The following is a 17,913-nucleotide window of genomic DNA, read 5'->3' as shown; positions in this document are numbered from 1 at the left end:
GTAGAACTCTGGATTCCAACCAGCTTAGGTGTGCTGACTCAAGCCCATCACACTGACTCAGTATTTCTCCTAGCAAAGCACAGTATCTTTAGCACTCCAGCCTACACACAAACAGAAGGAGCTGAGTAAAGTCCACTCTTACTCACTCACACCTTTTTGGAGCTTCTCTGCTAAAAGGGGCTACCCCAATCCAGTGTTTCACTTGTTAAAAACTGGAAGCTGTCAGGACAGAGGGACTGAATGAAACCTTTAAGACACTGTGGACACCCCAAAAGGATTGACATCAGTACACAGGAAAGATCATGGCCAAGATTCAGGTGGCTTTACAAGCCATTTGGGTATTTCTAATTAAAAATAAGATACATTGGAAATACAAACCTGCTCTCTTGATTCCATAAGGTAATTCAAACTTATTGCTCCCTTGGAATCCTGCCACTCTGATAAAATCATTAGCGCACAGGAACGGGTATATTTTGTCAACACTGGTGAAGGAAAAAAGGAAGTAGTTTCAAAATCTGCATGAGGTACCTGTATAAACCAGTAAGTCATGCAAATGCTTTGTAAAAAGATCTATTTTATCCTACTATTACCATTTTTATCATATTAACACCCATTTTTAAATGGATGATAAATCCCCATTTTCCATTTTTAAAAGGAGAAAATCCATAAACACAGGGAAAGGAAACCAATGATGGAAAAGGGGAAGATCTTGTAACAGAAAATACAGGCAAAGAGTGAAATAAAGACTTGTCCATTTGTACTATTTATGTAGACTCCTTGAAATTGTGTGACTCAAAGCTTACATCACAAGACCACATATTTAAGAGAATGCATAAAAGACAGTGAATAACTTCAGTACGTAATAGAGGTAGCAAGGAAAATTAAGTTATTATTGTGCATGGAAATTTAATAAATAAGAACAGGGTTTGAAGCAAAGTGCTTTAACTTGAAAGTATCATTTCCTGATTTGAACTCCACTCCTATTCCAAACAAGTGGCACTATATGACTACCTTGACATTAGCAAATTGTCTGGGGAAAAAGGGGTATACCCATGCAGCAAAAAATTATGAAGTTCTCATGTCCATATTACATGCATCTTGTGTATTTTCTATTCTGGACTAACTCTAGTAGGCTCCCACCCCTTAGCAGCTGCAGCACATGGGCTGTGCTCCTGCAGTGCATCTCCTGGTTTAAGCAGATGTCTGAAAGGATCCCAGTGCAATCACACCAGGACCACCTTGGGATGAGAAGCATGACATGTGGGGATCACAAGAAGTTTGCCTCAAAAGCACATTCTTCCTGCAAACTAGAACATGATGGTTTTATACCTTGTAAGTGTCAAGCTAAAAGGAATGGGTCACTCCTTTTGTCAGAAGGCAGGAGCCACAGAAAAGAGTCTCATAGCAGGGAAAGGACTCTTACTGCCTTAGTGCCAAATCCAGCAAAATGGGTGAACAGCAGACACAAACATGTCACATGCTACCATGCCCTTGGCTTCACCTTTGAATGAACTAAGCACACACTCAGTGTACTGGTTGACTTTGACTTTGTAATTATCCTGCATATTAGGTCTCAGATTAAACTGCTAACAGAAATAGACAGTCATTAGAAAACCTAATGTTAATCATAAAAAGCCCCAGTCAGCACATGACTTGTTTGTCCATTAAGAATATTAACAGCTGTTAAGAAAACTTTCTCTTTCCGTTTCCCAAATCAACTATTTCACTCTTTAAGCTCTATGTATTCAGAATATACTGACAGTAAAAAGGGAAAAAATGCCCAAAAACAAAACACTACAGCCCACACACTGAGAAATGGGCCATAGCTTAACTAAGCAAGACCAGCTAGCTTTGAGACATGATGCACTAAATACCCATATTAAATTTAGTAACTTGCTTTGCTGTTCAGAAGCAGATGGTAAGCTTAGACATAATAAATAATTTACCTATGGAGAAAAGGTTCTTAATTCTAGCTTTTCTAACTCTTGTTCCTTTCCAATTAGTAATTCTGTGAGGTTAGAAATCCTTTCAACCTCCCCAGGCTATTACCGAAGTGCACAGAACAGATCTTCAGCTTATGCAAACTGTCTCTATAAAGAAGCCACAGAAATGTGTGACACTGCCCTAGCTGGGCATGTACCTTCTTCTTGCTGCATACCTCTGAATCCATTCCTACCCCTCTACTGAACACTAGAGCTACCCTGCTGTACCAAACACACAGACAGCCTGGGCACAATCCATGGACAAGGGAATTAGGACCACCTCACTGGACCAGGAGCTAACCAAAACTCAAAGACTATGTGCTTTAAAACTCACAACAGCACTAAAATCATAGCCACATTTTCTTATATACAAAATGTACTAGGAAAAAAAAAAGCCACTGTGTCTTTGTGCAGAGCTTTAAGACTCCTGCAGCCAGGACTTGGTCTAATCTTTCCAAGCTTTCTCAGGGCACTACTCAGTGTTTGCTCCAATATGTGTAAATAGCCCAGTTCTACCTCCATCAGCATAGCTTTTCCTTCCCCCCCACCAATTCCCACAGAGGACTCACCCCAGTAAAGATTCAAATGCTGGTTTCAGGAGACAAGTGTCCAATGCATTCCTCCTCTCTACAGCCGTAGGTGGCAACCTGCAAAAAACAATTCCAAATAAATAGCAAGACAGGAATGGGTAGCAGAAACAAGGTAGGGAAACTAGGACAAATCAGATTTGTAAAAACTGATTACTGAGTTAAGATCATACCAAGATTTTATTCCTTCCTCCCCCTGTCTGATAGAGATGAAACTTTCTCATTGCAGCACAATTACTTTTATAAGCAAAGGCTTTTATTTCACACTGTTGCTCCCTTGCTCAGCAAGTATCAAAGCAGGCATAATTAAAAGTGAGAACTGAGGCCAACCTCCAAAGAAGCAGGACTCCTGGTTTCAATGACCCCTGCAGCCATTCCACATAGCACTCCCATCACTCCACAGGGAAGAGACAAAATCTTGTTTGGAGAATGAAATAGGGTACTTTAAGGAAAATGAGACTCTTTGGGGATAAGTCATTCCACTCATAATAAGACTAAGACTTACACGTCTAAGCACATTCCTGACTTGGAGATTTAGCCCAATTTTAATCACAAATACAAAGCCCAGAAGGGAAGGTAAAGTTCAGTGTGAGCAACATGTGCTGCTGGATTGCACCAAGGACAGAAGAATGAAACCACCAATCAGAACCACAAGCCAAAAAGATCATTAAGGTTAATTGATTTTGGTAACCTCAAGTTCTTACGTGACTGCTGACACTGAGAAAGCACCCTGTGAGATCTATAAGCTGGCCACCTTGCTGCTTTCCAGCATCAGCCTCACAGATGGCATTCTGCAGGATAGCTTCAGAGAGAAGAGAGGTCTGCTTTCAAGTTTTAGTATAGGTGCTCATCAGTCCCACAAATCTAACTGCAGGAAGTCACAAGCACAAGAGCTGCCTATACACACACTTGAACACAACAAGTGAAACACACCTCTGGTTTAGTAAGTTTTAAGCACTGAAGTTACCCTCCAAGCTGTGCTCACTTTATTCAGGTATAACAGCATTGCACAGATTTGAAAATTGTAAGCCAATGTCCTTCCAACAACTCACTGCTTGTTAAAGACAATTATTGGAAGAGGCCATGAATATTAAACAAACACTGGAAACATAACACGAAGACAGAATTTTCTGACAAACACCACTGTGTTTATAACAGCAACAGCCACTGGACACAGCAGTACAATTGAGCAGGAAACCTATGGACAAAGGCTACCGATTTTAGCCTGAATCCCTCCCACCTATCCAAAATCAAAATAAACCAACAACCCCACCACAAAAATACCCAACTGCTGAACTTACTCATTGTAACTGATTGTAACTCCACTAGTCACATAGGAAGGAGAAGCCCTCACAGAGGAAGTCTGTCCATAAAAGCTAATCCTGCAAAAAGGGAAATGTCACAACACTGTGGTTTGCTGTAAACACAAACCACAACAGAAAGCTATTCGTATCAACTGTACACCATAAACAAGATAAAGGGAGCACATTAATGTACACTTTTAAAAATTATCACTTATCTTCATAACACTCTGGTCAGTCCTGATTACAGCTGTGCGAAACTCAACTTCAAGTAAGTGCCACAAATTTTAGGTCCCAAGCCACTTGTCCCGTGATCCTGGAGACAGTGAAGCCCAACTGCCCTCAAGGGCAGCTGGTGGGCCTAAACAAATTCCAGGTTTTCAAAAGGTGCCCCCTGCACCTGCAGTTATTCCTATGTGTGGAGAAGGCCTCTGCCACATCACTCATCAGACATTTAATGGAACAAACTAACACTAACCCACATGGGGTGGAGAGAGATGTGGACACCTTATTTCTGCACCTTATGTAACTCCTCGCCTGAACACCTATTTTCACGAACCTCAGAGGGGCTCCCTACCACTGAGGTCCTGACCTTTCCATACAACCAGGCTCAAATTAATTACTAGCTTTGACACAAGAGAACAGGTGACAGGACAGGACAATCATATTGATTCCCTCAGAGTACCAAAAGACTTCAACCACAAAACACACATGAACAGAGTAGTAATCACTTATGTTGATTACTAGTAAACACTTATGGAGCAACACAGGAACTCATAGCCACATCTCTCATACAGCCATCAAGTGTCTGCACTCTAAATGAACAAAGCATCACCATACCAGTAGAAGTTATTTCTCCACAGATTTCCATGCAGGATACCATACATAACAGCAGCAGCCAGGATAAAAAACAGAAGAATTCGTTTCATGACTGATAAACCTGAAACATAAGAAAAACAAAAGAAGAAACTGAAACACAAGACAAACTAATGCATGAACTTTTTCTAAAGCATCTAGAAACCAATGAAAGAGAAGTTATTGTTATTACTGACATTCTCTACCCCCATGAGTCTGAGGTGATCTCTCCACTTTGGTTTCTCACACAAAGACCCAGCGCCAGGAGCTGAATGCTGCTTTGCACCTACCATGTGTGTGTACTCTGCACAGAAGCATGGGGTCACTCTAGATTCTCTCAAAGTCATGTGAGAGTAAAACTCTTCTGTCCACTGGCAGCTCAAAGAAACCAGCTGGCCTTTATAGGAACCTGTGCTTCTCCTGTTTCTTGTGTGACACACTATCAGCTTCCATAATTACACAGTTAAACAAGCACTGGCAAGTGCAGGAGGCAGACAGGCTGATGCTGATGAAACAGAACAGGGTATCAGCTGCCTCAAATTTCTCCTGCTTTTTTTAGGATCACTGGATGTTCTTGAAGTCCAGTTTTGACACTAAAAGCTGCACTGAAACTATCTGCTTATGCCTGCACAGCTTTCAGCTTCTGACACAAGCCAAACCTCATTGCTCAAGCAACAGAAAAATGTTATTTTCACACATTGCAAACTGAGGAAGGAGAGTTAGGACCCCATCTGTTGAACTTGTGAAATTATGGAGAAATATTAGAGAAAGTGTCAATTTTTCAAATAGAGTTTTCACCTCACTGCACAGTCTAGTAAAAGAAAAACAGAAATACCAGAAACTCACTTATCTGGCAAGACAGACCCAAGGAAAATCAAGCCCTGTATTGCTCACATCTTAGACAGTGAGCAGCCTTTTCAGCAGTTATGAATGAACTGTTGTTGCTTAATCTTGCGAAAATCCAAAATAGCCAATTCCAACCACAAGTTACCATGGAAATTTACTTGACAGGTACAGCTTTCTACTATTCCACTTCTCCCCTTACTGTGTCATGATTACTTGAGTGCAACAAGCCACTACTTCCTTATTCTTTTCCACTCATGTCTTTCACCAGAACTTTATTGTAGAGTTAAGAGATGTGGTTTTATAACAGTATCTACCAGTAGCAAAGCCATGCAATGAACAAGGTAGAATCTATCAACCTCAAGTATATCCTACAGGCTATCCTGCTCTGTTCTGGAGGAAATACTTCATAGGCTGCAGCTGTGCAATTCCAGCCTTCCAATTCTCTCTGGGAAGTAGCACTGCTGCTTTTGAGCTCAAATTCCCTTGACTCCACTTGAAGGGTCACTGCAAATTTGTCTTGACAGTCACCCTCACCTTCTAGAGAAATCCCTAAGTTTTTGCAGTAATTCAGTACAAGTTTTTCCCTAAAACTCCTAAAATAAAGGAAAACTCACCTACTGGGTTCAGTCAGGTGTCATTAACAGCAACTGGCTCAAAATCTCGAGTGCCATGACAAGACACATACAGGACAAATGAAGGATCAGGCCCAGAAGCATGGGTTTATAAAAGGCAGGTCTGGCTTGACCAACTTGATCTCCTTGTACGACAGGGTGCCTTGCACAGAGGACAAGGGAAAGGCTGTGCATGCTGTGTACCAAGTCCTTCATAAAGTCTTAGACAGCATTTCCCACAGCATTCTGCTGGAGAAACTGGCTGCTCATAGTTTGGATAAGTGTGCTCTCCACTGGGTAAAAAGCTGTCTGGCTGAGCTCAAACACAGGTGGGGAACAGAGTTACATCCAACTGGCAGCCAGTCAGAAGTGGGGTCCCCAGAGCTCAGTCCTGCTTAATATTTTTAAAGAAAAGATATGTCTGGATGAGGGGATCAAGTGCACCCTCTCAGCTTGCAGGTAACACCAAGTGGGAGTGCTGATCTGCTGGAGTGCAGGAAGGCTCAGCAGAAGGATCTGGACAGGCTGGATCAATGTGCCAAGGCCAACTGGAGGAGGATCAACAAGGCCAAGTCCAACTCCTCTGTCTGGGTCACAACAACCTCAAGCAGCACTACAGGAAGGGGAAGAGTGGCTGGAAAGCTGTCTGGCAGAAGAGAACCTGGGGGTGCTGGTCAACACTGGCTGAACATGAGCCAGTGTGTGCCCACATGGCCAATGACATTTTGGCCTGGATCAGCAGAAGTGTGGCCAGCAAGATGAGGAAAGACATCACTCACTCCTCTGTTCTCAAGACTGGTGAGGCCACACCTTGAACCCTGTGCTCAGTTTTGGGCCTCTGACTACAAGACAGACTGAGGTGCCAGACCAAGTCCAGAGAAGGGCAAAGCTGGTGAAGTGTCTGGAGAAGCAGCAGCTCAGTTGGGACCTTGTCACTCTCTACATCACCTGAAGTGAATTTGTAGCAAGGTGGGGGATGGACTCTTCTCCCAGGCAAAAAGAGACAGGACAAGCAGAAACAGTCTCAAGTTGCACCAGTGGATGTTTAAATTAGGTATTAGGAAAAAAAATCTCTGTGGGGGTTGTCGAGCACAGAACAGTCTGCCTAGGGAAGTGGTTGAGTCACCATTTCTGAAGGTATTTAAAAGATGTCTAGATGTGGCACTTGAGGACATGTTTGAGTGGTGGATCTGGCAGTGCAGGGCTAATGGCTGGACTCCATAATCTTTTCAAACCTAAGTGATGCTATTATTTGCTTGAAAAAGACACTCTACTCTAGCAGCTTTTTTCCTTCCACTATCCAGTACTTTTACCCCCTCCTGCTTTGAAAAGATTTCCCAAAACATCCCACTAAAGCATGTATCCTTACTCCCTAATTCAATCAAAGCAAACTTCAGTTAAACAGAACAAACCAGCTCTTCAAATAAAGTTGCTAAATTAGCAACTGATTAAATTGCTGATTTTGCTGACTTCAGTGTAAGAAAGAACCTTGCTGAAGAGTCAGACCGAGCTACAAAACAGAGAAAAACACAAGGAAAAGCAGCCTATAAAGGATCTACTAAAAACCAAAAATATTATTCATAGCAGTATTTTTCACAGAGAGGAAAAGAAATTCTTCCACTTGTGAAGCATTTACAAAGATATTCATACAATCTAGAAAAAAAAAATAATTAAAACAGGAGAACAGAAGTCAGCATCATCTTTCAAACAGGATTAAAAGGGATCTATAACAAAACTTCCAGTGTTTTATGTAGGACACTCAGCCTGGCACACATGTGATAATGAGTCCACCCCAGCTCCAAACTACCAATCATTAAGAGTGTACCTAACTCAGCCCTCAGACACATTAAATGGTCTTAAATTATATAAGTATCTTCTCACCATCCCATCCCCCAGTGCCTGGCTTCATTCCGTGTTTGAGAGAAAGTTCTGTGTCCAAGAAGGTCTTCTCTAAGAAGACTGTCTCTCTTAATCTGGTTTAGTAAACAGAACCATTGCCTTGTTTACAGAAGAAATTATTCTGGGTGTATTTTTAATGATGACAGCATCTTCCAGCTCTCCCATCCTATTTTAAAACAGCTGAGTATTGTAGAAAGTTAATCAAAGGGAAACAAACTCCTACAATGCAAATATTGCACTAGAAAATTCCCATAATTAGAGATGCAAGAAAATAGGAAATTGAGAAGACACAGTTCAGATGGAAAAGCAGCAGTTCCATTCCGATTTATTTACTTCAACACAAAAGCAAGCAGATTGATTTAAGCCCATCAACAGAGGCCATGGTTCCCTCCCTTAGGTCAATGTCAATCAGAGTTAAACAAAAGGAAGACAAAGCTGGAACTCAACTATTCAATTTCCTCCTCTTTCTTAAAACCCTACAGTGATCTACATACTGAAAGGAACAAGGGGCCCAGTACAATCATGGTGTCAAGCTAGTCAATTTTCTGAAAGCAAGCAAAGGGATACGTAAGTGCTGCAAAAAAATCATGGGCATTTTTTTAATAGCAATCTAAGCTAACTTCTGTGGGTCAACTTCCCACCTCCCCCAGAGGACACAGTTACAATTAAACAAGACTGACTGTTATAGTATTAGACAACCTCAGTGATCAGCCTGCATCTCTAACTGACAGACAGATCCCCTCAAGCTCCCATCAATTCACCAGGAAGACTCACTTGGGTATATGACCTATTAACTATGTAAGACCTGAGGCTAATATTTTCTTCCCTTGGTGGAAGCAGGGAACCCCCATCCTTTTAAGAGGCCCATCACTATTTACAATTAATCTTTATTCTAGTACAGTGTGGTATCTGCTATGAGCCACTATCTCACACCCTCTGTTTATCTTTCAATTTACACTTGCAGTTGATGCAGTCAGGCCACCGAATTAACCCTGCAGAAATCTACAGCTGTTGGACTGGGCAACCAAATGACCACACTACCATCACCTTTCTCTTGCAACCCTTGTAAGCCTTAATTTCTTCCTTAAAAATTACTAGTGCTAATAGCACAATGCAGGAAGCTTTTTCATTTGTCCTACTTATTTTGTGAAGTATCTTTGGCTGCTACTGAAGTAGAGGTAGTAAGTATTTAACTATAAAATTAAGTAGTTACTACTAAATTAAATACTACGCAGCCTGAAACAATCTTAGCTTTATAAACTGTCACAAGACCATGTAAGTTCTTTGCTGCTGTTGCCATTAAATGACAGCCTGAAAATTTCAGCTCACTGAATTTTCCTAGCTCACCGAGCTAGGACCTTGGATTCCTAGCCCTTGTAGTTATGGGGGAGGAAGCAAGCTTGAAAATATGCTTTGAGCAGACCTTGAAATTTAAAGGGACAGAGGAAAAAGCACATAAAAACCTAATAAAGTTTTAAAAAGAAACACCAAAATTTTTAAGATGTAGTCAGTGGCTTTGTGCATTTGAACTCATAACCTGCAGCACTGCTTCCTTTTGGGCAGGATGTAGCACACACCTGGTGAAACAACCATGCAGCAAAAGAACAATCGAGGAAGGAGTTCTCACATCATCATCTTTCTCAAGTTAAGCTGTAAAATATGAGCACATTATAGCACCAATGTATTTCTTCTGCCAAATATAAACACTATTCATCATTTACTCTTCCAGTTCTTTCTCTAAGTATGTGCCTAATTGCATTGTTCATTAATTCTCCCTCACCTCAGGAAGGGAATGCTGCAGAGAGACTACACCACAGCACTGCTACACAGTCTTAAAGGTACTGAAATGGCTGAGTCAGTCTAGTGCCTTCCCTCACTCCCATGCACCTGAAATTCTCATAATTTCCAATGTTCCTTTTGATTTTAGTTTAAGAAACAAAAAGTCCTCAGAAATACTGTTTAAGTGAGATGTACTGGGTTATCCTACCAAAGTGGATCAGAATTAAAACTAGTTTTCTAACTGTCCAACAACGAGGACTTGGTTTTGAGGCTGTACATTTCACAACATCAGAATTGGAAAAGTTTCTTGTTAACCTGTCCTGCCTCACACCAAACCAAAGCAGTTATTCCTGTTCCTGAGAACCCGTACAAACCATGACACTAAAAAAAACTAAGATTCTACTGTGTCAAAATGTCACTAAGCACTGCCAGCACCACACCACACATACATGTAAACTGCTGCCAAACTCATTCCCTGCACTCTCTGCCCTAATCTCTTCCATCAACATGGGGATAAGCAGGAGAGGAACAATTTGCTGACTATGACAACTGATGCCTTCTTCCTCTCCAAGAGCACACCAAACTACCTATTTTACTTCCACAATATACACGTATCTGGGGGGAAAAAAAAAGAAAAGAAAAAAAAAAAGACAGTATTTCTCCAAACACAGCTTCTCTCTCTTAAGCAAACTTACCAATGTTTCCCCTTTCATTTCCTCTGTGTCCAAATACTGCAGCAAGCCTAACAAATAGCAAGATAACCTTTTCTCCAAGTACGCAGCAGTAAGTGATAATATCCAGTAGATATGACATCACAGCAGTAGAGATCTTTAATAAATTTAGTCAATTTTTGTTCTTTATCAGCTCCTACAGCCAGAAATGCAGCCTCTGTTGACATTAATTTACTGTGGAGATACAGACTAGAGCTGTGCCCATCTTTGACCTTGTGCAGTATTTCAGGACAGCCTGCAATAGATTGTTTTTAGGGCCTAAGTGCTTGTCTCCCACCCCTTCATCATCCTGCTAATGGTGAAACATTCTGTACCACAAGAGACAGCAGTACATTTATTACTTTGTGGGCAATTCAAGATTCTTTTATTTCAGTTTTGTCTTTCAGTACCAATAGACTTTGGTATTTTTTTTTCCTTCAGAGCATAACTGCCTGTTGGGCCAAGCAAAATGAAAAAGCGGCTTAGTATTTTTTCACTGATGATTGCTACTTCAATTTGCTTTTGTCCAGAGTCCACAAGATCTCTGCATCACTTTCCCTCTTGTGTGGCTGTGAAGATGTATTTATAATCTCAGAAATTCTTCCCACACAAACACATCCTTTGGCTAAAGGATACTGATAAAGATTTCAAGTCCAGTTAAATCTACTGTACTTTCACTCCCTCTAAAACTAATTTACCTAGACAGCATATCTGGAGGAAAAGGAAGGTTGGCTACCTTCCCAAAGGCTGAAGGAACAAGCACAGCTCATCTCTGTGTTTTTAGAACAGACAACACAGCACCTACAGCTCTCCAAACCTTATCTCCAGCCCCACACATTCTCACCTCATCAGATCAAACAAGATCAGAATAACACAAGTTGGTATCCTTCAAAGATGACATGTCATCAATACAGAGGGTTTGGCAAAAGCTGCAAAAGGCCTGCATGTCCTGACTTACAGTCTCATCCCCATGCTCAGACTCCCTTGATCTTACTGCATGAGAAAAAGTGTCACCTGTTCAGTGGTTAACTCCTTTTTCCCTCCTCTTCCCTCCTTCTGCCAGAGGACCCAGGAACTCTTACACATACCCCACAGCGGGGGCAGAATCAGAAAGAAATCAGAAGCCGCATGCATTCATCAGACTGTTTCTTGGAGAGCAAAAAGGCATATGTACAAGCCAGGTGAACTTGCAAGCTTTTTAAAGCTTACTGAAACCGGTCCCAATTTGGTTGCAATAGAAAATGCTGTGATCCTGTTCTCTGAGGCACCACAATCAATTGTGCATTGCTTCACAGAGATATCACTTCTGGGCCTACCAATGCAAAATTTCATATCACTTCTAACTGACATGAAATACCAGCTCCACAGATGAAAACCAGAAGCACAAAGCATCAACCAGTGCATCCTGGTGTGCAAAGTACAAGGGAGCACAGGCACTGGGTACCACTGAAACGGCCCTCAGATAGGAGCAGTATTCAATGAATTGTCTGAGGCTGAGTTCTTTAGCCCTGTTGAGATGCAGAAACATGTCACCTCCAGCTTGGGGCTATCACAGGGTTGCTATGCCACCCTTGAGATCTGAGCTAGTATTTTGGCTGATTATCACAGTACAGTGTGGATCCCTGGCAGCAGCTCAAAGTGACAGCACGCTCCATGGCATGGCACAGACACACAATTAAAACTGCAAGCACAAAAATGCAACAACTGGATGGATATTTTTCATCTGGTAAATGTTGTTTTTAATTATTTTTTCCCTCTGAGATAGAAAACAATATTCTTTAATGTTCTAAGATTGCTTAGGACACACAGTTAACAATAACGGACACACAGTTAAACATTGCTAACTCAGGCTGCCCTGGATAGATCCAAACACAACTTGTGGATTTGAGGAGAAAGAAGAATTAACTACTGGATTCTCATCTAACTGGTGCTTTTTAAGTACCACAGATTTCCAGAAACCTTGCCTGTAATTACAATCAAGAGTAAGATCAAATCCACAGCTTCATCTTCTTGCCTGTTTTTGTGCCTTGGTATGAGAGAGGTCAAAAAGCAGACAATTGATGCAAAGGCACACATAAGTTGGGAACAGACTTTTCCATATGCTTTCCCTGTCCTGACTCTCTACAGCCCTCCCAGCAACACACTTCACTTCTTTTCCTTCATTCTTTCTCCTATGTATTTAGAATACAGATAAGCAGTTTCTGTCACAGCCAGCTGCCACAGAGATGCAGGACAGTACACAAACAATTATTTGGGGTTTGGTCAGCAGCTAACCTGTGCATGCAAAGTCAAACACAAGTATGAGCTGAGCACAGATAGCTCTGCTTCCTCAACTCCCCAAGCTTTAACCAAATATAAAAATCCAGCTCTAACTGTATCTTTAGTAAAAATATTAAACCCCCATACACAAAGTCAGTAATACAACCTCAGCTCATACTTTTTCCTAGCCTTCTTATCTTCTCCCAGATTAACCTTTAAAGCTTTAGCCAGCCTAAGATAGGTTGCTATTTATATATTACACATCATAGGTGTCTGTATAATAAATGAAAGAACAAAGAAACAGAGTATTATAAATCCATCCAAGCTTCTGCAAGCTGTGGTGACAACACTATTCCTTCCCAGTCTGTTCTCCCTTTTCCTTAGCTCTTTTTCCAGAAGGGACTGGAATATAAACAAGCCATGGAACATTTCCTGGAGGTCAGAGTTCAGGCCATTTTCTTCTCTGACTTACACAACTGAAAGGTTTCAGTCAGCTTGGGCTGCTCTTCCTGCAAGGAATAGAGCATCATGATTTTGAGTTGTTTTACTTCTTCACCTCCCTTTAAAAAAGCCAAGACCACAGAAATACTACACAATGCTTCAAGAAATAGAAAATTATTAATTGGAAGATATGCAACCTAGTACTACATCAGTTACTCATTCACACCACTGTTCTTTGTCCACAAGTACCTGCAGAGTCAGAGCATTGAGGTCAAACCAGCAATCCTTCTAAGGTTTCCCAGCGAGAAAAAAAACCAGAAAAACGTGGAAGGAGAAATAGCTGGGAAAAGGCAAATTAGTCAGGTTTCAAAACAGTTCCACTACAACCCTGTCCAACTCACCATTATTTTCTCCAGGAACTATGATCAATCTAAACAAATAAAGGTCGAACCAGAAAATCTAATCTGTACTTATTATATGCGCACATTCAGTACAGCATTAAGTTCACCTTAAAACAAGGCACACTTTGTCTTCTAGCAATGCCTAGGAGATATCCAAAACATCCTGACTGATTTGGAGCTAGTGATTTTACCTCAGTTCTCACTGAAATGGCTTGAATTATCAAACTAAATCTACCAGTCAGTTAGGGAGAAGGAAAGAACAAATCTCAACACCAGGTTAAAATAAATCTCCCCCAAAAAATCCAAGAAAACGAAACACACAAAACCCCACAACACTAAAGCCCACTCACAAGCAGAATTAGGGCTCAAGGGCAAAGGGAAAAACATGGTGGGATTTTTGTTGCCTTTTCTTTCCCCCAGCAAATAACAGAGGATTTATCTACTAGCTTCGCTACCAGCACCCGAAGAATTAAATGCTCCTCATCTACATGGACAATAAATCCCAAGCAGATCAGACTACTTTCTCAATTCACTGTTAACAGTATCAGTCCTGGTCCATACTGGTATCAGAATCTCTCCCTAAACACAAACAGGTGCTTTTTTTATGACTAGTTTCCACAGTAACCTTTGTAAACCCCACTCACGATAAATTTCAAATGCACCAGGACTGCCATCATGAGATGGCACAGCTTTTTACTGTAATTTTTACTGTCCATATTACCATATTTTAAAAATGAACAGGTTACACTAGGCAAGTTTGTGTGGATTAAGAGGACCGGAAAATAGGTGTGAACATGCACGTGGGCCAGCATACAAAACAGAACAGTTAAATTTTCATTTAAATAACATGCCAAACACGTCTGTAGTCAGAGCCCCAAACACATTTCTTCATTTTTGCTGTGTTGACTCTGTCTTGCCTCAACTGCCAAAGAAAAAAATTGTTTTAAAAACCTATGCCACCACCACTCAAAAAAAAGCCCCAAACCAACAACTAAAAAAATCCCCTAAATCCCCAGCTGTTTGTGATGCAATTTACCCCACTAGCAAATTCTGCAAGTCAATCTGCTGCAAGGCATCTGTGCAAAGGAGAGCGCCGGGATTCTCAGGAATGCAGCAAAACACGTAAATGGAAAGTGCAAAGCTAAATTAATTCAGGGAGGGAGGAAAATGGAGATAAGTGGTAGCACTTATCCCACACTACTACAAAATCTTGGAAGCTTCTCACAGCAGGGATCCTACCAGCTGGGAAGAAATCTGCAGGACACCAGCAGTTTGAGCAGCTTCTCTGATAATGTTAATGCCTTGCATTTCCCAGTGCTCTCAATGAAAGGCATTGACTTTGCCTTTGGAACATGAAAATCAGAACACAAAACTTCACTGCTAACTACCATCAGAAAACTAATCCCAAACCAACAATGACAAACTGGAAAAATCTGAATATTATAAACATTAAAACTATTTTCACAAGCCTTCTTTATACACAGCTTTGTTTTCTTAGCACTGAAGCTCAAATGCATTATTTACAATAACAACAAAACCACCCATAAGAAAAGCTCTAATGAGCCGCTTCATAATCATGAGAACACTCTGTGGACATAAAATGTTTTAGAACTCACAAAAAACCATTGTACAGATTGCATCAGAGCCTGTATCTGATTCCCTAAAGGCTTTCAGTGCTTTGTTTTGTTTCTTAAACGTGAAAGGAAAAACTACCACACGGAATATCCAAACAGCGCATATCCTGAGGACTGAGAGCTACAAGATACGCAACACTGTAGAAAAATGTAGGCCTGTAGAACATTTAACACTGTAAAGTCCTGGCATCTTCTCTGAATAGGAAAGGTTACCAGTGAGTCTACATGCATAAAATGTAAAAAAAAAAAGGAGATAAACAATTTGTAAGGTAGTGAGCTTTTCAAGTGGAACACAGATGAAGGTGTATCTGAGTTCAGCATTTAGAGTATCATTCATCATGTTTCCTTAAACAAAACTGAAATCAAATTCATAACAAAAACAGAGAATAAAAATGAGCAGGCAAAACAATGTAAACCCAGAACTGGAATTCTTCACAGGGCAGCTGTTAGTTGCTGTAACAGAATTCAGCTCTTTCCAGCAGAAAAGTTTGCACGTGTTCATTTATGAACTTCTGTGTACTCAGAAAAATAAAGTGATACTACAGCAATCTGTATTGCAGTGCCAACTTTTAGTGGGTATCCATCTTATAGTGCAGTTCATAGCCCTGAATTATGCACTTGAGTCTTCTTACCTATGCAAGAGGAAAGCTAATTATATCTGATGGTAATCTTAATTGCCATCTGTCTGGGAGGAAAGCTGCCTACATTAGTCACTACAGCACGCTGTGAAGGCTTATATGCTTTTCTCAGTGCTACACAGAGACACCCACTTACAAGAATTTCAGACCTCAATTCTCACTGAAGGTTAAACATAACCCCTTTCCTCCCCAAAATTGATATATTGCTTCCTCTTGCCCATTTTTCTGTTTCAGTAATTGAAAAGGACAGTCCTGCCTAAAACTTAGAGGAGTCAAAGGTGCCTATCACCCCACCCATGCACCCTCCCTGCCAGACTCACAGCCCTGCTGGAGGCTGCCAAAATGCTTAGAATCCCCGATGAGAGCAAGGAGGCACAAAGGCAGCCAGGCAGCAAACTGAGGGCAAGCTGAAGACAAGCAGCCTAGTCTCTGCTAGAGCAGTGGCTTCACACAGTACCTTCTCCTGCATATCACAGCTCCCTCTGCCAGTTTGTTTTGCTCCTTTACAATCCAAGTCTGGTTTGTTGTAGGTGAAACAGGGTGTCTGATTTTGCAGTCCAATTCTGTTTCACCAGTCCTTAAATGCTGCAGCAAAATGATGAGGAATTACTTCAGGACCACAGCATCTTTAAACAGATTAATTATCCTCCCCTACCTGGTCTTTTCTGAGCACTGGATATGCTCAGGGCTGCATCAGAGTACCTCCTCTGATGGCAAGAGAGTAAGAGTCCGGTAAGACGGGGCTCACCTCCCTGTGAGATGACAGCAGGGCAGTGGATTTTGTGGCACAGATCTGCTCTCCCATAACCAAACTGGCCCATGCTGCACCAGTGATAAAACACAAAGTCTAATATTTCCTTCAGCATAAAACTTATAGTCTTCTAGAGCAATATACACTGCACCTGCTGTGTTGCCTACTGACATCTTTTCTTGCTACCCCGACTGCGCCAAACGCAGCTCAGCCTCCAGCACCACCACGTCCTATTGGATTGCTATCCATGCCACAGACGATGCAGAACTCCATTAGAGCATGAAATGCCATACAGTAAAAGGCTTTTTGTTCTGTTCTATCACATGTGTTTTCAGCATGAAATGAGATTTGTGCAACCATACCCTGGTTGTGTGCACATATGCCTTTTCTTTCCTTCCCTATAAAACTTTTGAAACCCTTTGGCTGATTTCAGTCAAATTCAAGATATTAGGAACTTAATGTGCTTGAGATCTCCTTAAGTTTTACATAAATAAACACCCAGCTGGGTAGAACAAAAACCCTATAAACTAATTTTTCATTAAAGATCAGAAAGCACATACAACAGAAAGACATTGAAAATATGACTCCATTTTATCTTCTCATACAGCTGTGTGGTAGAGGTGTCAGAAGAGTCTCTAGCCACTGAGAAAAGTGCTCAAATTTTAAAATGCTGTGCACAAACATATGGAAGTGCCAAAATTTCCCAAAAGAGTTGTATGAACTTCAACAACTCAGACACCCTTTTCAACCACTTAACAGGTAACTTACTTGAGTCTGTTAGCTGACTTCAGTCACCCAGCTTCAAAAAGTCACTTCAACACTAACCAGTATTTATTATAAATAATGTTCTCTGTGAAAAGTGAAGAATGAGATATTCCATTTCACCTTACATCTCTTTCTGCAAAGCTATGAATAACATTTTCTATTTAGGTTAGAACTCTTTAATACAAAGCCAAACTTAGCTGGAGGCTAAGCCATCTAAGAACCAATGTCCCAAGTTGAAAACAAATTACAGCGTGCCATTAGCAGGGAAGAATGAAAATAACTATTCCACTCAAATTATTTCAATGAAAATAAAGTAATAGTATTTCCTTAACACCTACTGCAAGAAAAAGCAGTCACTCTTGAGAAACTGCACTACCACTATGTACACTAACCAGCATTTTAATCACCTGGCTACTCAAAACCCAGGTCACTAGCCAGCAGGAAACTTTATTTG

The 17,913-nt window shown here is 41.0% G+C and overlaps 1 protein-coding gene across 10 annotated transcripts in view; it reads right to left on the bottom strand.

The window, feature by feature from the left end:
- The window catches only part of ST3GAL6 (ST3 beta-galactoside alpha-2,3-sialyltransferase 6), a 43,835-nt gene that overhangs the window by 18,961 nt on the left and 6,961 nt on the right, over nt 1-17,913 (bottom strand). For 6 of the 10 annotated variants that reach the window (XM_015641540.3, XM_015641535.3, XM_015641574.3 and 3 more), the window contains 4 exons: nt 4,711-4,810; nt 3,871-3,951; nt 2,552-2,629; nt 379-482 (listed from right to left, as the gene is read on the bottom strand). In XM_015641540.3, the coding sequence (XP_015497026.1) occupies nt 379-482; nt 2,552-2,629; nt 3,871-3,951; nt 4,711-4,799 (352 nt within the window). In that variant the 5' untranslated portion in view covers nt 4,800-4,810. Of the gene's footprint in view, nt 1-378; nt 483-2,551; nt 2,630-2,899; nt 3,824-3,870; nt 3,952-4,710; nt 4,811-16,400; nt 16,529-17,913 lie in introns of those variants that run through there. The other 4 variants (XM_015641555.3, XM_015641585.3, XM_015641522.3 and 1 more) reach the window with 3 other exon arrangements.

Source organism: Parus major, chromosome 1 (assembly GCF_001522545.3).
Source record: "Parus major isolate Abel chromosome 1, Parus_major1.1, whole genome shotgun sequence".
Lineage (NCBI taxonomy): Eukaryota > Metazoa > Chordata > Aves > Passeriformes > Paridae > Parus > Parus major.
Note: the sequence above shows the minus strand (reverse complement) of the source record. Positions and strands in the feature narration are given on the sequence as shown.